The sequence below is a fragment of the Microtus pennsylvanicus genome, chromosome 7 (assembly GCF_037038515.1).
Source record: "Microtus pennsylvanicus isolate mMicPen1 chromosome 7, mMicPen1.hap1, whole genome shotgun sequence".
NCBI classification, from domain to species: Eukaryota; Metazoa; Chordata; class Mammalia; order Rodentia; family Cricetidae; genus Microtus; species Microtus pennsylvanicus.
This window is the reverse complement of record NC_134585.1, coordinates 62,608,669-62,629,572: the sequence shown is the minus strand read 5'-3', so window position 1 is coordinate 62,629,572 and position 20,904 is coordinate 62,608,669. Positions and strand designations below refer to the sequence as shown.

The 20,904-nt window shown below is 40.6% G+C and overlaps 1 protein-coding gene across 3 annotated transcripts in view; it reads right to left on the bottom strand.

Moving 5' to 3' along the window:
- Rab5a (RAB5A, member RAS oncogene family) overlaps window positions 1-20,904 on the bottom strand; it is a 27,274-nt gene extending 6,370 nt beyond the window's left edge. Inside the window, exons 1-7 of one of the 3 annotated variants that reach the window (XM_075980978.1) lie at window positions 20,768-20,904; window positions 19,727-19,818; window positions 19,491-19,580; window positions 17,297-17,358; window positions 16,385-16,639; window positions 1,268-1,419; window positions 659-781 (exon numbers count right to left, since the gene is read on the bottom strand). In XM_075980978.1, coding sequence (XP_075837093.1) covers window positions 659-781; window positions 1,268-1,419; window positions 16,385-16,547 — 438 coding nt within the window. In that variant the 5' untranslated portion in view covers window positions 16,548-16,639; window positions 17,297-17,358; window positions 19,491-19,580; window positions 19,727-19,818; window positions 20,768-20,904. The remainder of the gene's footprint in view (window positions 1-658; window positions 782-1,267; window positions 1,420-16,384; window positions 16,640-17,296; window positions 17,359-19,490; window positions 19,581-19,726; window positions 19,819-20,767) is intronic. The other 2 variants (XM_075980979.1, XM_075980980.1) reach the window with 2 other exon arrangements.

Sequence of the window (20,904 nt, the reverse complement as noted above, 5' to 3'; positions counted from 1 at the left end):
TTGGGGTATGTATGTGCCAGTATGCATATGGAGGTCAGAGGACAATCTGCATTTCTAGGCATAGAACTCAGAACCTTTATGTGCTAAGTCACATTGCTGGGCCTCGAATGAAGAGCAGTTGAACTTCTATTTTTTTAATTTCTTTTAAAGGATAGCTATCTAAATGTGTATGCATATGTCTGCGTGTACGTGTAGTAATATATGTAGTACATAAGTAATATGTAGTACATGAGGAAGCTGAAGAACATTAGTCTTTCTCAGGTGTGTATATGAGAGTGGAGGGATGGAAGGTACAGAGTAGTATTTCTCTAATCTTTCATGAAATTATTTTTTGGTTAAGAGACAGGGTGTCATGTGGCCCAGACTATCTTCCTGCTTCTATTTCCCCTGGTTATTATATGTGCTACAATCTCTGGTTTATGCAGTGGCTCAGAATAGAACCCAAGGCACACACATACATGCTAGACAAATGCTATCTATCTACCCACCCACTCACCCATCCATCCACCTGCCTACATTTGAGCTATATCCCTGACACTATGTATGTATGTATGTATTTTGTATTTGTTTTTTTAAAAGCCTGCGTTTTCAATTATTTTCATGGTTTAAAAGTATTTATAAAAAATATGCTTGTAAGTTAAAGTAAAATTGCACATACCTGGAAGTCTACAGCTCTTTTATTTGCTAGGTCAGCCTTGTTTCCTGACAAAGCTATCACAATATTAGGACTTGCTTGCCTCTGAAGTTCTTTAACCCAGTTTTTTGCTCTTGCAAAGGACTCCTGGTTAAATAAAGAAAAAGTTATTTGGCACAGGCTCAAAACAGAGTTAAGAAGCAGCTTCTATAAGACAAGGCTGAAAAATTCTAGAGCAGTGGTTCTCAATCTTCCTAATGCTGTGAACCTTTAATATAGTTCCTCATGTTGTAGTGATCCCCGACCATAAAATTATTTTTATTGCTACTTCATAACTGTAATTTTGCTACTGTATGATCCATAACGTCAGTATCTGATATCCAGGATGGTCTTAGGTGACCCCCGTGATGGGGTTGTGACCCATAGGTTGAGAGCACTAGTCTAGCATGACTCTCTGGGAAGAAAATCCTTAGGACTCCTGTATCAATTAGATACCTTCATATATATCTCATTCACAAAAGCTTTGGCAGAAATGTTATGACTGGCTACAAAGGAATTTCCAAAAATCTTTAACCAAATTCTGAATACTAAGATGATTATTCAAACTGGTTTCAGGGTAGATTTTATACCCACCTCATTTGTGATATCATACACAACTATGGCTGCTTGCGCTCCTCGGTAGTACATTGGTGCTAGGCTATGGTACCGTTCTTGGCCAGCTGTATCCCATATTTCAAATTTTACTGTTGTGTCATCAAGACACACAGTTTGGGTTAGAAAGGCAGCTGAAAAAGAAAATATCTGTGGTAAGTTTATCCTCTTCCTCAACTTTTTGATAAGACATGAATGAAGGCCAGGTTGACCTGGAATTCACTTCATAGTCAAGGATGACCTTGAACTTTTGATTCTCCTGCCTCTACATCTCCATTGGTGCCACATCATAAGCAGTTTGTCTAGTGCTGGGGATGGAACTTGGGGCTTCATGCATGCTAGACAAAAGCTCTACCAACAGAACCAAATCCCAGACTATCAACTTAAAGAAAAATTCTATTTATTGTGTAATCGATGGATATACACTACTATCAAGAATTAACGTTCTTATTACACTATGGGAGACAAAAGAGAACAAACTCAGGTCCTGCTAAGCAACCTGATATCCCCAATCCTGTAAACCTAGTAGACTTGCTTAAAAGCTAGATAAGTACATTTCTTCATAAAAGACCTTAATGGTGAAATTAGATTAAGTTCTTTCTTTGTTTTTTTTTTTTTTTTTGGTTTTTTGAGACAGGGTTTCTCTGTGGTTTTGGAGCCTGTCCTGGAACTAGCTCTTGTAGACCAGGCTGGCCTCAAACTCCCAGAGATCCGCCTGCCTCTGCCTCCCGAGTGCTGGGATTAAAGGCGTGCGCCACCACCACCCGGCAGATTAAGTTCTTTCTTACATTTTAAAATTATATGGCAAGCAATGCTTGCCTAGTCTACCCCAAACTTCAGTTTAATACCCAACAAACAAACACAACAAAAAAGAACAGCTTTACAATTTAAGAAACAGAGAAAAAACTAATACATCCAGTCTTCTGAATCCATGCTTTCAACCAAACATGGATTGAAAACATTTGGGGGGAAAAATAATGTGCACACAACACTTTTACCACATTGTTATATAGCATTTACATTGTTTCAGGTATTATAAGTATCTAGAGGTGACTGAAAGTAAGAGGAAGGTGCTGATGATGTAGCTTAGTAGGTAGAGTACTTGCTCAGCACATACAAAACTAGGTTAGCTTCCCAGCGGCATGTTAAGCTGGGTACAGTGATATATGATGGTAAGCCTAGCCCACTAAGGTGGAAGGCAGGATGACTAGAAATTCAAAGTCAATAATGGGTATATAGTTAAGTTCAAGGCCATCCTGGTCCACAAGAGGCATCACAAAACCAATCACCCTCTCCCGCAAAACCCCCACAGATGTACACAATTACCCACAAACAATAAACATATAAAGAGCGTGTGTTTCCTAAAACCAAGCCCTTACACATATCTAGGCACGCACGCACGCGCATGCGCATACACACACACACACACACACACACACACACACACTCTCTCTCTCTCTCTCTCTCTCTCTCTCTCTCTCTCTCTCTCTCTCTCTCTCTCTCTCTCATTGCTTCAGAAGAGATCCGATTTGTCAAAAATCAATATCCCCCTTTAAAATTAATTTTTTCGTATGATATTCTTTCTTCGTTGTATAGGCTGGTTTTGTGTGTCAACTTGACACAAGCTAGAGCCATCAGAGGAGTCTCAGTTGAGGAAATGCCTCAATGAGATGCAGCTGTAAGGTATTTTCTCAACTAGTGATCAATGGGGAAGAGAGTCCAGTCTAACATGCATGGTGCCATCCCTGGACAGATGGTCTGGGTTTTATAAGAAAGCAGGCTGAGCAAGCCAATAACCAGCTCTCCTCCATGGCCCCTTCATCAGCTCCTGCCTCCAGTCCCACTTGAATTCCTGTTCTAACTTCCTCTAATGATGGACTCTGATCAGAAAGAGTAAGCCAAATAAATCTTTCCTCTCCAAGGAGGATGCTACGGTGTTTTGTTGTAGCAATAGAAACCCGAACTAAGACACCCTCCCAATTTCCTCCACATTCTCCAAACCCCCAAACTTCACGTTCTCCGCTCAAAACAACTGAAAATCCAGTCAAATCTAAACAAATCCAGTAAGACAAAACAAAACATAAAATAAAAAACCCATGAAGTCCATTTTATATTGGTCAACTACTATTAGGCATGGTGCATGTGCTAGAATGTACCTGCTAATACCCAGTGTCACCCACTGGATGAAATTCATTTTCCCTTTCCCCATCATCAACTGAAAAATAGCTTCTTTGTAGTTAGGGATGAGATGAGACTTTTCCTTCTTGCTGGGGTTCCGTCAGACTTGAACTTATACAGTTCTTGTGCATGTTGTTAGTCTCTGTGAGATCCTATGTTCTTTTTAAAAACAAATTTATTATATTTTTTGTGTGTATGGCTTAGTTGAGAAGACCATTGTGAGAATTGGAGTTTAAACTCAGGTCACTAGATCCTCTCTAATTTTAAAAAGAAAAAATTATATTACACACACACATGCAAGCTCTCACTATGTAGCCCTGGCTGGCCTCAAATTTAATGACCCATCTGCCTCTGCCAGACGAATGTCAGAATTAAAGGTGTGCCATGATGCCCAAGGGTCATTTTTTTAAAAAATATTTATTTATTTAATATGTATACAATATTCTGTCTGTGTGTATGTCTGCAGGCCAGAAGAGGGCACCAGACCCCATTACAGATGGTTGTGAGCCACCATGTGGTTGCTGGGAATTGAACTCAGGACCTCTAGGAAGAGAGGCAATGCTCTTAATCTCTGAGCCAGCTCTCCAGCCCCCCAAGGGTCATTTTCGTATGTTTATTGTGTGTGCTGGTCTATGTGAGAAGATGGTGGGAAATAAACTTGATTTTCTGCAATTCCTCTCCTTCTTTAACTTTGGTACTAGAAAATATCCTACGGAATATTCCACTTTAGCCTAGTGTGGTGGCACATGCCCGTAATATCAACATCAGTAGTGTCTGGGGCAGGAGGACTGCTGTCCAGGCCAGCTTTGGATTATCCATTGAGATCCTGAGATGCAGACTGAAATCCTGTCTCAAAAAGCCAAGAATTAAGAGGCAGAGGCAGGCATAGCACCTGTTATGTTAGCACTCATAAAAAGGACTATTATAAGCTTGTAGCTAGCCTGGGATACACTGGGAGTTTCAAGACAGCTTGGGCTACAGTGATATAGGAGTCCCCTCTGTATGCTTTGATTATCATTAATGAATAAAGAAACTGCCTTGGCCTGTTAATAGGGCAGAATTTAGGTAGGTGGGGAAAACCAAACTGAATGGTGGGTGAAAGAAGGGCAGAGTCAGAGAGAAGTTATGGAGCCTCCGCCCAAGACAGACACGCTGAAACTTTGCTAGTAGGCTGTGACCTCATGGTGATACACAGATTAATGGATATGGGTTAAATTAAGATGTAAGAATTAGCCAGAAATATGTTTAAGCTATTGGCCAAACAGTATTGCAAATAACATGGTTTCTGTGTGATTATTTTGGGGCTGAGCGGTCGGGAACCAACGAACGGCATATTACAACACTACAGAATACCCTGTTCAATACCCTCACCCAAAACTCCAAAAAGGGAAAGCAATGTGTGTAACTAGGAACCAATTCTAAGTCCATGAAGACAACTGTCAATTATTTTACCTTAATGAACGTTCAGTCCAGTTATCAAACAAATTATGTCATAAAAAATGACCACTTAATTTATTAGGTAGGTGAGAGATGGCTCAGCAGACAAAAAAAAAAAAATCTGAGTTTCATTACTGGAACTCTCAAGGAAGGAGAAAAAAATCATCCTTCTGATTACTATACCCACTGTGGTGCATGCTCACATGTATACAATAAAGAAAGCAAAAAGGGTTAGATGGGTCAGTGGTTAAAAACACTGGCTTCTGTTCCAGAGGACTTGGCTTCAATTCCCAACACCCACATGGCAGTTCACAACTGTTTGTAACTCTAGTCCCAGGGTTTCTGATATCCTCAACACAAACATGTATTTAGGCAAAAAAACCCAAACCAAACAAACAAACAAAAACAAATCAAAGCACATAATGACACCGGATGTTGATTCTACTACATGTACTAGCTTTTTGGGAGTCTAGTCTGTTTGAATACACACCTTCCTAGACCTGGATGGGGGGGGGGCTTGGACTTCCCACAGGGCAGGGCACCCTGACTGCTCTTAGGACTGGAGAGGGAGGGGGAGGGGGAGTGAGGGGAGAGGGAGGGAAATGGGAGGATGTGGAATTCTTTTTTTTTTCCGAGACAGGGTTTCTCTGTGGTTTTGGAGCCTGTCCTGGAACTAGCTCTCGTAGACCAGGCTGGTCTCGAACTCACAGAGATCCACCTGCCTCTGCCTCCCAAGTGCTGGGATTAAAGGCCTGCGTCACCACCACCTGGCAATGTGGAAATTTTTAATAAATAAATTAAATTTAGAAAGACAATCATCTTCAAAATGTTAAAAATGCCAAGTACATACTAAAAATACTAAATACATTAAAAGAACTCAATAACTCAGTAAGAGCCGGGCGGTGGTGGCGCACGCCTTTAATCCCAGCACTCGGGAGGCAGAGGCAGATGGATCTCTGTGAGTTCGAGGCCAGCCTGGTCTACAAGAGCTAGTGCCAGGACAGGCTCCAAAGCTACAGAGAAACCCTGTCTCGGAAAAACTAAAAAAAAAAAAAAGAAACCTCAGTAAGAGTTTCTTTCAGAAGCAGTCTAAAACAAATAGCGTTTTCATCTAGACAAACTATGAAAAACACTGGAGTTCTTTCTTAAAACAGAGCAACTAATCTATTCATAATCATGAAACTAGCAGATCACCCAATAGCAAGGTTCTTAGGAATTTTGACTCTGTGAATAATGCCCACATCACAATAATTTAATATTAATTAGTATTTTCTCTATAATAAAATTGTTATGCAAAAATATTTTAAACACAGAGATATCAGCTTAACTAATACAGGAGCTCTTGACTGGTGTTGAGTCAGCAGTTGTATAAAGGAACACTGCCTACTAAGCAGATGAAACTTCCTGAAATGTGAAAGGGTTCCTTCCATGAACCGCAGCAAGAACACACCACTGTCCACTTAGTAGCCAGCCGTGCTCACCTCTCCTTCTGTCACTCTTGTTATGTGCTCCCAAAGTTCCCTACATGATGTTTCACACTTCCTTCTTTTGGTGCTGGGGATTGAACACATGCCAGGCATATTCACATAGGTAGAGCATATGCTCTACATCTGATCAACTGTCTTACTGACTTACTATTTTAGTTGTTTTGTTTAGAGATAAGGTCAAGACAATTCTATTGTATTGCAGACTTGACTCAGCTCCTAAAAATTAGGCATTACAGGTATGAGCTAAACACTGGCTGAAACTGTAACTACTGAGTCTGGAAATACTCAATATAAAACGTAAGAAAAAAGACACTGTACTCCACCGAGAGGGGGGAGAAAGCATTCAAACTGATGGCATCAAATGAATGCCAAAAACGAGTTAATCTCTCCTATAACTGCACCAATTAAACACAGAAGCAACAGAAAAACTACAGGAACTGATTCTACTCCACCCGAAGATGGTTATTTTTAATGCTCAGGATAGAACTCATGGTTAGCCACTCTACCACTAAGCCACATCCCCAGGTATCCAAGGTAGGTATCAAATTCAACTAAAAATCACTTTTTATCAGAATTAACAAAAACAAAACAAAAATCCTTAAGACTATTGGATTTAACTATACAAAAATCTGAGACTCCTAAGTTTTGAAACATCCAAATGCACAGGCGAATAAACTCAGAAAAATTCCTATGGTGAATGTGAAGTGAATTTTAGTGTGTAAAAAGCTCCTATAAACTGAGCATGGTGCCACCTGCCTGTAATCCAAGCACTTGGGAGGATGAGACAAGAGGACCTGAAGTTGAAGGTCAATCTCACCTACACAGGTAGACCCTTTCTCACATCAAAAGTCCCAAAATATGCTGGCAGTTGGTGTCTGGGGTCACCTACTGGTGACCTCAAAAAATACTTCCATTCCACATACAGCACAAAGCTCAAACTGAAGAAATAATCCAGCGATTAGAAGCACTAGCGGCTCTTACAGAAAACCCAGTCTGTATACTGTTCACAATAGCTACCAAAACACAAAAGCAACTGAGATTATTAAAAACTGGATGACCCGGCCATGGTGGGACATTCTTTACTACCAGTATTCAGGAGGCAGAGGCAGGTGGACTTTCGTGAGTCTGGGACCATTCTGGTCTACACAGTGAGCTCCAGAGCACTCAAGGCTACATAGTGAATCCTGTTTCAAGAAAGAGAGATGGATGGACTAGACTGAACAGTGGCTCCACAGTAGAGGCCTGGGTCTAATCTTTCATACTGCAAAGACGAAAAAAGAGAAAGAGAGGAATGAACCCATATGCTTATGACCTTGGCAGTTGAGAAGCAGAGACACGAGGGTCTCCCTTCCTAGCATAGCTTCCTGAGTGCTACAATGAAAACTATGTAAAAAGTTCTTTAAGGCAGTCAACTAGTTAGGGGACAAAAGTTAGTCATGTTATCGCTTGAAAATTACCATATGGGGGAAACCTGCGAATGCATGGATATGGTTTTAAAATTAGTCTTAGGCATTTAACATTTAGTGCCTTATACTTGATCTATCATCCCGACACTAGAGAGGCAGGAGGACTGCCTCAAGTCCAGAGTTAGCCAGGATTACACTGTGAGCCCTGTAGGTTATCTACCTCCCAACCCCCACTCCACGAGACAGGGTTTCTCTGTATAACAGCTCTAGCTCAGCTTGGTCGTAGAGATCCACCTGCCTCTGCCTCCTGAGTGCTGGGATTAAAGGCATATGCCACCTTGCTCACCTGCCGAGCCTTTTCTTTTTAAAATTCAAAACCAAAGCAAGTCAGCATTTCAACTTTCAGGTGTGTAATCCTAATGAAGCAGAATAAAGGTATGCATAATCCGAAATAACGGGGTTGGAGAGATAGCTCAGTGCTTAAGGGCACTGTTGGTTCTTCCAGAGGACTGGGGTTCAACTCCCCCAGCCATGCAACAGCTTATAATGTCTAATTCAAGTTCCAGAGATCTAACACCCTTCTATGGCCCCCACAGGCACTGTGTGAAGACATACATGCAGGCAAAGCACCCTTGAGTACCAAAAAAAGAAAAGAGATTGTTAAAACTTATTAACTAGGGGTCAGAGATGTAGCTCTGTTGCTAAAGTGCTTATCCAGCATGCACCAAGTCCTAGGTTCCATCCTTAGCACTAAAACAACCAACCAAATAAACAAACAAACACAAAACAGGGCATAGTGGTACACACTTTTAATCCCAGTAGTGAGAGCTGGGGAGGGAAACAGAATCAGAAGTTCCAGATCACTCTAAAGTATAGAGTTCAAGGCCAACCTAGGCTACTATGTATGACCCTGTCCCAAAACTAAACCCAACCCAATCAGGCTGCATGTATGCGAGTACACAGGTATGCTAATGTTAAACCTGTGATACTAATGAGGCCGAATGAACTGTTTTCTTTCTCAGGTCCTTTCCTCACTCCTGAAATGACACCAACAGGAATTTTTGTTTTATACTACTTCATGAACTGACACAGGTGAAAATGTTCATGCTATTGCTCAGATAGTCTACTTTCTTTCCTCTCTTTTGTCTTTATAAAGTGTACTAAGAATATGCTTCATGTTTTTTAACTTTTAGGGTTGTTTCTTTCTAAATTAGGATCTTTGCTTTAATTATATTTCTCCTATTAGATGAATCACCCAACTATCAATAGGTATTTACTAGGTACTGACTTTATGTCTGGTTTTGCACTTTATGTCACATCATAGTTCCGGAACCCAGACATCTTTATGGTCCTAAGCACAGCCCTTAAGCAAACCGGTGCTTTTAAGAGTAGAAATTCAACAGCAACCATGTGACTTGATCTAGTTTCCTCAGGGAATGTGTTATTGAATTCAGTCATGAGATGCAGCAGAAAATGCTACATCATTTCCTGTTTGGGTTTTGACTACTCTCCTTTCTGTAGCACTATTTATGCCTTACCCATCCCCCTTCTCTATCCCTTCTTCCCCCACTATATGCCAAGAACAACATAATCCCGTGACAACTGATGTCTCACCATGCATTCATTTGGGCCCACAAAAAGGTGCTAACAACAATCACAGGAATTAGTCACAATTTACTCATCTTGATTTCATATGTATTTTCAGTCAATTTTCTTTACATGAGAAGGGAAAAGAGAAAAAAAAACAAAAGGGGGTAAGATAAGAAAAATAGCAAAGGGGAAAGAAAAGTAGAGAATCAAGAAAAAGTAGAAGCAAAGAAAGATATAGAGACTTTGAAGGAACACTGGTAAATACCTTAATGTTAATTCCTAGTGGACTAGAGGGAGGGGGTAGTATTAATAAAGCAGAGATATTTTGAAATGTTGAATTAATGATCTTCTTGTCACCTAATTAAGTATCTGTTGCCTATTATCACATTTCATAATATTTTGCTTCCTGGTCTGTTTACCTAGTGATAAATTTTTTCCTTGTAGTAAAAAACAAAACCAAAACCAAAAAAAAAAAAAAAAAAAAAAAACAAAACCAAAACCAAAGTCAAGACTTAGTAGTATCTAAGTCCTGAACATACACCACAAAAAAAATTTTAAGCGGTTTTAAAGTTAGGCTTAAACGGTTTACCTATATGTGGAAAAAGCCTACAAAACACTTTAGCATTCAATCATTCATTTTGTTTTTCAGGACAGGGTTTCTCAGTAGCTACGGAGCCAGTTCTAGAACTCTATTGAACAGGGTAGCACTGTACACACAGAGATCCACCTGCCTCTGCCTCCCGAGTGCTGGGATTAAAGGCGTGCACCACCAAGCCCCGCTTGCATACCTTTTATTACAAGTTGAGAATTTAACAAAAGAAAAAAAAAATTATGAGGTTGGGAGCTGTTTAAGAGCCTCTATAGAGGACCTATATTGGTTCACAGCACCCACATGCAGTTCACAACCACTAGTAACCGCAGTTGGAGGGTATCCAATGCCCTCCTTCCGTTCTCCGGCACCAGGCATGCAGGTGGATATACACATTTCAAGCAAACAAAATACTCATACATATTTTTAAAATCTTGAAAAATAAACAAAACCAGGGTTTTGCTACGTAACTAACTATGGCTGGCCTACAAGGGAGACCAGATTGGCCCTGAATTTGGCAATAATCCACCTGTTTGTGGCTCTTGAATGGTAGGATTACACTACCACACCCAGCAGAGACAGGGAAGAAAGCACAAATAAGGAAGGTGGGTGGTGGCACACACCCCTATAATGTCAGTACTTGGGAGGCTGGGGTGTGAGGATGTTTTGAGTTCTGGTCCAAAACAACAACAAATTAACCCCCCAAATCTAGCCAATTAACAGGAATTAAGTCTAGATACCCATAGAAACTAGCAATGTTCTAAGGGAGAAAACTTTTGAAAAAGTTAGGAACCCCTTAAATCTCAGCTTTTTGGGTTTTGTAACCATATGTAAGGATCACATTACAAACATATGAAGATGACATCTACTACTGGATTGTAACCTGAAACTGCAAACAGAAAAGCAGGGCTAACACTGGAGCTGGGGACATAGCTCACTCAGTAGCAGAGTGCTTTGCATAACTTATAAACACTATGTTAGCTTTGGTCCCTAGCACTGTGAAGGTGTGTGTGTGTGTGTGTGTGTGTTTGCGCTCGTGCGTGAGTGTAAAGGTAGCTAAGAAAAAAACAAGAAACCACAAAAATGAGATGGCAAGACAGTAAAGAAAGTACGATAAAAAAAAACACTGATAAATTTTAGCATTTAACAAAGAAGATGGAACAGTCATAGACCATTCTAAAGAAAACTAAGAAAGTTCTTCTGCTAAGACTTCACAGTGAAGACTGTCTGTGCCAGGAGGCCTACCAGCAATGGTGTTACATTACATTTTTCTTATACCATGACTGGCATTGACACTGTAACTTGAGCTCTATCTTCCTTCCACCTGGTACTTTCATAACACCCATGCTTCAACTCAGCTCTTTTAAGGGAAAACCTAGGCTGAAATAAACATAAAAAGCCAGCTTGCTACAACTGAGTCCAAATTCCAAGGACCCACATGGTGGTAGGAGAACAACTCCTGCAAATCATTCTCTAATCCCAACATATGCAACCATAATTTGTAAAATAATGTACAGCTGTAAGAATTGCAAAATGGAGATGAGCAGGAAAAGAGTGGCCCTGGAGGACAATAAAGTGGTATCTCAGAGACCCACTGGAAATCTTACTATTATCTTACTCCCCCCTCCCGTTTCTTAAGAAAGGGTGTCATTATGCAGTCTTGGCTGGCCTGGAGATGAGTCTGTCTCTGCCTCCAGAGTTCTGGGATTAAAGGCATATGCCACTGCACCCAGCCTTCTTACCTTCTTTTTCTAAGACAAAACTTTTGAAAATACCTTCACATTATTTTCTTTAACTGATACATAAAAGGAGTCAGTAACTTCCAATTATTCAATTACACAGCACAATGCTTGTTATGTGTACTGATTTTCTAGTCTCAACTTCTTGCAAAAAACAAAACAAAAACAAAAGATGCATGTGCACACTTATATAACAATGGTTGCACAGAGGACCTGCTCTGAGTCAACTGCAAAAACCTTACACAAACTATTTAAGTTACTGCCGTGCTTCCCTCAACTATTAATGTTTTTATACAACCATGCTAATGTACTGACGAAACCCGGAAATACGTAGTCTAAATTAAATACCATGAGTGCACATGGGATGAGTGGGGTACCCTGTCTCAATAAATTGTTTCTGTAAAGTAGTATCTTTCTGAAACTTAAAAATTAGATACAAATGCAATTAAGTCCCCAAATATACTCCTGTTATTTTATGTTGTTTTATTTTTTCAAACATAACCTCCATCCCAGTGCCCTGTCATTTCAGTAGTTGGAGTTGAAGCAAGAGAATTGTGATATGAAGACCAGCCTGGATTACACAGCAAGACTGTCTCAAAAAATAAAGGGAAGGAGGGAGAGGCAGAGAGAGGTTTGTAAAATACCGGGATTATCTTTAAAGTCCAATATATGACCAGATCTAAAAACAAAACAAAACAAAACAAAAAAAACCCCAAAAACCTCAGTTACTTTGGAGGAAGATTCAAAATTCAAGTCCTGCTCTGAGACAGTGAGTTGAAAGACAGCCAGAACAATTGAAGGAAACCCTGTCTCAGAATGAAAATGAGGAGAAAAAACACTATCTAGGTTGTAACTCAGTGACAGAGCACTTGTTCAGTTCTTGTCACTCCTTAGTGGTAAGGCTCTAGGCTCAATCCTTAATGTTAACAATATGAAAAAAAAAAAGTCCAGTATGCAATACCGATAAAAATCTCTTTTTGAGCCAGGCAGTGGTGGCATATACCTTTAATCCTAGTGCTTGGGAAGCAGAGGCTACCGGATCACTATGAGTTCAAGGCCAGCCTGGTCTACAAGGTGATTTCCAGGATAGTTAGAGCTGTAACACAGACACCCTGTCTTGAAAAATCAAAATCTCTTCTTGATGGATTAGCTATTAAGTAGCTCGACTTTATGCTTACATCAAGCTAGTTGATAACTTAAAAACAAAAACCTGTGCCAGCAAAATGGTTGTGGGTGTTTGCCATACATACAAGCCTGATGACTGGAGTTCCATCCCTAGAATACACAGCAAAAGAAAGGAGCTGATTCCCCAAATTAGTCCCTCTCCAACACAGAGCACCCACACTGACACATACGAAAAAAAAAAAAGCATAAACTTCTCAAACTGAGCCAAGAATGTAGCTTAGGTGGTAGTAATCCATGGTTAAGTCCCTGCACCACATACTCCAGGCTCACTGGCCTATAATTCTCGCATTGGGAAGGTAAAAACAGAAGGAACAGTCATCACTATATAGTGAATTCAAAGGCAGCTTGGGCTACAAGAGACCTCATCTCAAAAACATACCAATCACAAAAAGTTTCCTGAATTATTACTTCCTTTTATAGAGACATGACCTCATACCTACTACATACTTGAAGCTGGTGTTGAACTTGTCCTCTCTGCCAACTCCCAAGTGCTTGGATTATAGGTATGAACCATTATATTCAGCTAAAACAGGTAGATCACAAGTGATTTCAAGTAGAACAGTGTTTTCAGACAACCAACTATGCCTAATATACAACACAACAGTCAAGTGAACAAAGACAGTTCACTAGCTCAGAGCTCCTTAGTCAATTTAGGCAGCTTCGAATACTTTAACAGCACCAACCTAACCCTAACAAAATTGAGACAGGGAAAAAATTAACAATCATGATTCATACTTCTGCTTCCCAACTGCAGGAATTAAAAGTGTGCACCATCATAAGCAATTTAAACAAACACCTGTGGGGTAGCACATCGGTGGAGCACCAGCCTAGAAGGCATGAGGTTCTACGTTCAATCTCCAGTACTGTAAGCAAAATAAAACATCAATAAAAGGTGTTCTTTAGAAATCCTTATCCAATTCAATACTCTCATTTATAAAATGTGTAAACAGGGCCCGTGTATTTATAGAATACATATAACTACAATCAATCCTACTCAACAATGATATTTCAATTATACAGAGTGAGGACTGATAATACAATTACTGAAACATCAACTCCTTAGTTCCTAAGTGCACAAACTAGTATGAAAATTCAAATTTTTACCAACATCTAATACAACCTACAAACACACAGATATAAATGTCCTAAGAGAAAATACCACTATTCATAAAGATAATATCCTTTCACTTAAAACCAATGGACACTGTACACTAACTTTATCTTTGTAGTAAAAAGCACAAGAAATTATTTGTGATGGCTCATACCTATGGTCTCAGCACTCACGGAAGCTGAGACAGGAAGATCATTGCAAGTCAAAAGCTGCCTGGGCTACAGATAGACAGCATCTCAAAGTCTAACTAAGAAACCAAACAGCAACAACAAAAACAGTGAAAAAAAGAATCTTTTTTCAGAAAGCAAAACAATAAAATAAATCAGGTCCAGCTCTCAAGAGGACCTGGAATTCACGGCCAGTGACCTACCCTTGTTTCAAATAATAACCCCATTTCCCACATTGGTATCTTTTACCATTTTCTTAAAAAGTAGCTTTAACAAAAACTAGGATATGGTACTGGTACACACTATAGTCTCAGTTTGAGTTCCTGTCCTGACTTCCTTTAGCGATGAACAGAAATATGTAAGCCAAATAAACCCTTTTCTCCCCAACTTTTTGATCTTGATATTTCACTGAGGGAATTAAAACCCTAACTAAGATGGTCTCAGTATGCAGTGGTGGCTTGCCTTCTGGTGGTTGGGATTTAAAGGTGTGTGACTACACGCCACACTCACATTGTTAATGGTACTACTGTATTTTGACACAATATCTCATGCAAAGCTGGCTAGCGTCACACTCATAGCCTATGATAGTCTGAACTTCAATTCTCTTGCTTTCACCTCCCAATTCAGAGGGATGCACTGCCCCTGCCTTTTCATGCTAGGATTAAAGGGATGCCCCTGCACCTGCCCCTGCCTAGCAACTATAAATTTTAGTAAGACACTTTACTGTCTAAGTCAGTTGGTCTTAACCTTCCTATTCCTAACCCTATGATCCTTTAATATAGTTCCTCGTGTTGTGGTGACCCCTACCCACCAAAAAATTATTTTGTTACCACTTTGTAACTGTAATTTTGCTACTATTATGAATTTCAATGAAACTATCATATATCTGACTCTTCTGAAAGGATCATTTGACCCCTGATGGGGTTTCGACCTATAGATTGAGAACCACTACCCTAAGTAAAGAAAGTCTGGGCTTAAAGTTCTTACCTCTGTAAGAGAAACCAGTACTCCTAACTGCTTAGCCATCTCTGCAGGCCCTACTTAAACAAAACTTTAATATCCTAAATCAACTACTAAGCAGCTATCACCCAAAATATTATTATATAACATATCAACAATGCTAGAAATGACTCAGCAAAAAAGCTAGATTGGTGTTTAAATGCACTTATTAAGCATTTATTCTCTTGTCACTTAAGACATTAATTAAGACATCTGTTTTCATTTCAGGCAAGGCACTGTTATTTCTGTTTCACCTAAGAGGAAAATAAACATGTGACTTCCCTAACCTAACAAAAGTAGTATTTGCTAGAGGAAGGATTTAAGATAAAAACATTGTGTTAAAAATGACTCAGGCTTAGAGACACACGTACCTTAGTTGGTAGTATGCTTTTCTATCACACATAAAATCCCCACAACCACAAACATAGGGTACAGTGGCCTACCTGTAATCTCTACATTCAGGAGATAGGCAAACATTTAAAGTCCTCCACAACTACCTAGCTCAGTTCTAGGCCAGCCTAGGCTACATGAAACCTATTTTACAAATGCCCCCCTGCCCCAGCCCACCCCTAAAAAAAAAAAGCCTATGAAATAAAGTCTTGTTAGGTTTGAGACCCTATCTCACAAACAAAACAGGTGAGGCACGGTGACTAGACCTGAAACTCCAGCACTTGTTGGCTAAAGCAAGTAGGATCACTAAGAGTTCATGAGCAGTATGAGAATCACCGCAAGACCTTGTCTTTGAAAAGAAGACTTTCCTACTTAAATAAACAAGATGTTTCAATTTTGTGTTTTGTTTTCCTTTTTTGAGATAGGCTCTCACTATGTCACAGCCACTGGTTTGAAACTCACAGTCCTCCCTCTTCAGGTTCTGGAATGCTAAGCTTGTGCCAACCACCCCATCTAGCTTGTTTTAAGTTTTTCCACATTAAATACTGTTTAAGTCCCCAAACCATGCTGGCCTGGTAGTGTACATCTGTAATCCAAATAATGAGGAGGCAGAAGAGTAAGTTTATAAAAATTTCAGATAGCTTAGGATACAATACCTTGTTTACAAATAAAATAAAACACCAAATTAAAGTATATTTTAAAGTCCAAGTTCTGCTGAAAGTTTTTTCTTCCCTGCATGATCTAATTAGTTATTCAAAATCACATTTAGAACAAACATTTATTAATGTAAATGATTAAAAAAAGGAAAAGAAGAATCTCACCCCCAATGGTACTCTCTTGAAATTCATGAAATTGGCCCTTCACAAAGCGAAGCACCAGGCTTGATTTGCCAACAGCAGACTCTCCTAGAAGTACCAGTTTGAACTGGCATATTTTATTGCCAGTATTTGGCCCATTGGGTCTTGTTGCTCCTCGATTAGCCATGTCCAAATTTGAAAGAAGTCCCTAATTTCAGATTTCTAAATGAACTTCCAGGATGCAAGGTATCAATTTTGTTTTCTTTCTGGAGAAAATACCTGTGGAGACACAAATAACAATTAAATAAGCAAATCAAAACTAAGTAAATCAGTATTAGTCACTTTTAGTCAGTTTAATACAAGAGTACTGAAATGAACAAGTAGACAGCCAGTGTCATTTAGTTTCATCACTTTTCAAGGAAAATAGTATCATAAGATTTGAGCCTAAAATCACCTCAAATTAACCTTCAAAAGAAGGGTGAAAAGTCTAAAGAAAAAGAGAGCTGGACAGCGATGGCTCATGACTTTAATTCCAGCACTTGGGAGACAAGGCAGAGGTGGGTGGATCTCAATGAGTTTGAGGCCAGCTAGGACTGTTCCACAGAGAAACCCTATCTTGGGGGAGTCGAAGAAACGAGAACGCTTGGAAGAAGAGAAAGTAATAGAATTTATATATTTGTATGTCATGAAAGCAGAAAGGAGACAATCTATAGAGAGGAAGGGTATGAGAGAGAACAGGGAAGAATGACACAAATGAAAACATTACCTGTAACCCACCTCTTTGTATGTTAACAACAACAACAACTTAATAAAAAAAAGAGGCAAGCATTTAGCAGGGTGTAGTAGCAACGTCAATTCCAACCTTGGGAAGGCTGAAACAGAAGCTCAAAGCCACAGACAACATGTAAGACCTGACTGCAAAGCAAAATAACTAACCTTCAACAATTTGACTTTGGGGTTGAACACTAGTAGAGTGCTTGCCCGACAAGTAGAAGGCTCTAGGTCCAAAACAAACAAACAAAAATTAAAAAAGACTTGACTTTTATGCCAATTAGTATTTTAAATACTTAATACATCCACTCAACAGTATCAAGTACTCTTATAAGTGAGGAAACAGGTACTGAAAGGTTAAGTAACTCCATTGAGGTTACAGAGCAATTTGAGAGGTCAATAAGAATCAGGGCTTTGGGCGCTGAGAGATGGCAGTTTAGTCTGAGCACTGCTATTCTAGGTGACAGGAGCTCAGCTTGTAGGGTGATTCACAACCACCTGTAATACCAGTCTGGGAGATCTGACATCCTCCTCTGCCCTTCTTGGGCACTGGCATTCACATGCACACACCAACAGACATATTAACTAAAACAACAAAAATCTTTAAAAATAAAGAAAAAAATCAGGTTCTAATGTCATACTATTTGGATTAAATTGATTTTACAGAAAATTATGCTAGTAAATGAGAAGCTTTTAGAAAAAATCATCGAATTTAATATTTGAAGGCCTCCATTAAGTGATATATTTTTCACTTAATCGTAATTCCCAAACACCAAGTATTTTTTAACTCCTGAGTTTATGTGCCTGACTGATAAGGATTTCTCTATCTGGTAAGATTAGGCGTGAGTTATTTCCTTACAGCAATTTTGGAGGGTAGTTTTTAGGCTAACAATATATGTATTATCTGTTTAACATTGCATTTGGAAAAAGCCTGAGTGACAGTCTCCTCTCCTCCTCTTTAGAGAAAGTAGCACAGGATGGTGATCTTCCCAGTTCAAGTTCTTAAGATCTGCACCAAGACACCCAGTTTGTTTTGAATCTTGGTAGAACTGGCAAATCTTTAAAACAACCTTTTCAGTTCACTTACAAGTCAACTTTGATAGTTTAGTCCAAACTTTTTTATCAATATATGGAACCTGGATGGGGCAATCCCAGTACCCAGGAACCTGGAGGAAGAGGGGCTGTGAAGTGTTCCTGAGGTTAGCCTGGGCTACATAAAGTCCTTGTTTCAGAAAAAGGGAGAAAAAAAAAATCACCGAGTAAGGCACTTGCAGTGCAAGCAAGGGTTTGGATTCTGGGAACCACGTACGGTGAAAAGGTAAGGACCAAGACCTGAGATTGTCCATTTGATCTCCACACAAATGTTCACCTTCACACAGGTATACATACATATACATCCAAACTAAAATAAATATGACTTATAAGCTTATTAACAACAAAACTCACCAAGGATTCCCCCCCGCCAAATTCTCTGCCCCAAAGCAGCTACATTTAATTTATACTTCAGGTAAGAAATTTGTACTCCCCATAAAATTTGAGTTGTTACATGGAACACTCTTGATAATGGCATATCTACCAATAAATACTGACACATTTACAGATGAAAAGATATTTAAGCTGCTTCTAACCAAGAGAACACAAAACTACCATTCCAGCCTGGCATGATGGAGCTTGCCTGTGGTCCTAGCACTTGGGAAGCTGAGATAAAAACATGTCCATCAGAGATATCAAAGCCTTGTCCCCCTTCCCGCCAATAGACATGGTTGTTGGCCGGGGGTGGTGTACTACTTTAATCCCAGCATTGGGCAGGCATATCTCTGAGTTTGAGTTCCGTCTGGCCTATAGAGCAAGTTCTAAGACAGTTAAGCCACACAGGAAAACCCTGTCTCGAACCCCCCAAAGACTTGGCAGTTCAAGATTGTTAATGCCATCACTCTGGGTCCAGAGGAAGATGGATGAATCTCTGTTGAGTTCCAGGTCAGCCTGGTCTACATGCATGTTTCAAGCCATCCAGAGCTACACAGCGAGAGCTTGTCTCAAAATAAATAAATATAGCTCCCATTTCTTCTAACCCACAAAACCAGATTTTGAAGTCTAAACCTAGCTATGCCAATTTCTGCCAGAGCAAAGTTTTACTTTCCAAATCTTGATATCCATTATATTCTACCATTGCATAGTTACTGTGAAAATTAAGACAACAGATGTAGTTTGTAATACAGTGCCTTCTAAGTACACGGTGTTTGAAATCGGCAATTTAAATGGCTTCTTGATGAGATAATGATGTAGATCAATAGACTGTCATGCGCCAACACATGCCCAGATACATTTTCAGCTTAAATATTTCCCAATAGTTCCTTACCTACAAAACAATAAATACAGGGCAAAACTTGTTCCGAATGTCCTTGCTGCTTCCAAATTTTCAGGGCAACATCAGATTCTCACAGAAAAACTGAACAAAAGTTCGTATTTAGTTTTGCTTTGTGAAGTATTTCCTCCCCTCCCACCCCGTCTTTTTTGAGACACAGTCTTATATCTTGTAGCCTAGGCAAGCACAGGGGCAAGTTAGGGATAGCCTGGAACTCCGGATCCTCCTACCTCAGCTTCCAGAATGCTGGGATGACAGATGGGTGCCTCCATATTCAGCGCCTTTTAAAGTTCAAAGCTACTGAATCTTTACTTCCAAAGACCTCAAACAGGAAATAAGCCAAATTATAAACATACACACATTGACCACGGTATTAATGCTAAAAATTAAGTGCAAGGGCTGGGAGTAGCTCACGGAAGCTCCTCCTGAGCACACAGGTTGAGTTCAACCCCCGGCAACACACACACACACCTCGGCGCGCTACTTACAACCCTTTGTACTTATTGCTTGTACTTCTTATCCGGCAGCACAAACCTCTTGCATATTATATCTCGAAAAATAGTAATTATTTTATGCAGTTCTTATCTTCTACTTAAAAAAAATTACCGAGTCCTTCAATTGTGCCGGGTACTGTTGTGCGTACTTTGCTCACAACCCTACGGGTTCACATTTTACGGTAAGAATGATCTGAGCAGTCCTGAGTATCCCGAGAGACGTACACATAGGGATTTTGTTGTTTGGTTAGTTACCTGCAAGGCAACTGATTCAGCACTTTGAATCCACTTCAGTAAGGCAAAACTAAACATGCAAGGCGAGACAGTCAGAGCTTTAAACTTCTCAAAGTGTCAATCGGATGTTAGTTAACCTGCTTGCAGGGAACCCCGCGGCCTCGGTTCACCGCCTCCCACGGAAGAGACAGGAGGATCCCACCATTCGCACAGCTCGACCAAGCCAGTCAGAGGTAGGCGGAGCTCCCCAACCCCACCTGCTGTAGGCCTGGATTTCCGGAGCACCCGAGAAGCAAGTCGGGGTGCCGGGCCGGGCCCAGGGCCCGTGCTCCTAAGCCACCCCACTCAACCCCGCCGCGGCCCGGCCAGGAGGGAGACCCCGGGACCGGGCCGGACACTGCCGCGGCCGACGGCGCCATCTTGGGAAGAGGGTGCCACCGCCACTCCCTCGGCGGGTGTCCGCATCCCAGGCTCGGAGCCGCCGGCAAGATGAGTCTGGAGCTGAGGCCCCGCAGAGGCCGGGCGACCCCGACGGCGGCTCACCTGGGGCTCCCGGCAGCGAGGCCACGCACGGCGCGGAGGTCGAAGGCGCCGCAGCTGCAGCCGCGTCGCCTGCTCGCTGCTTCTCACACTGGCCGGCGCGGGGTGGGCGCTCCGAGTCGCCCCTGCCGGGCCGCGTC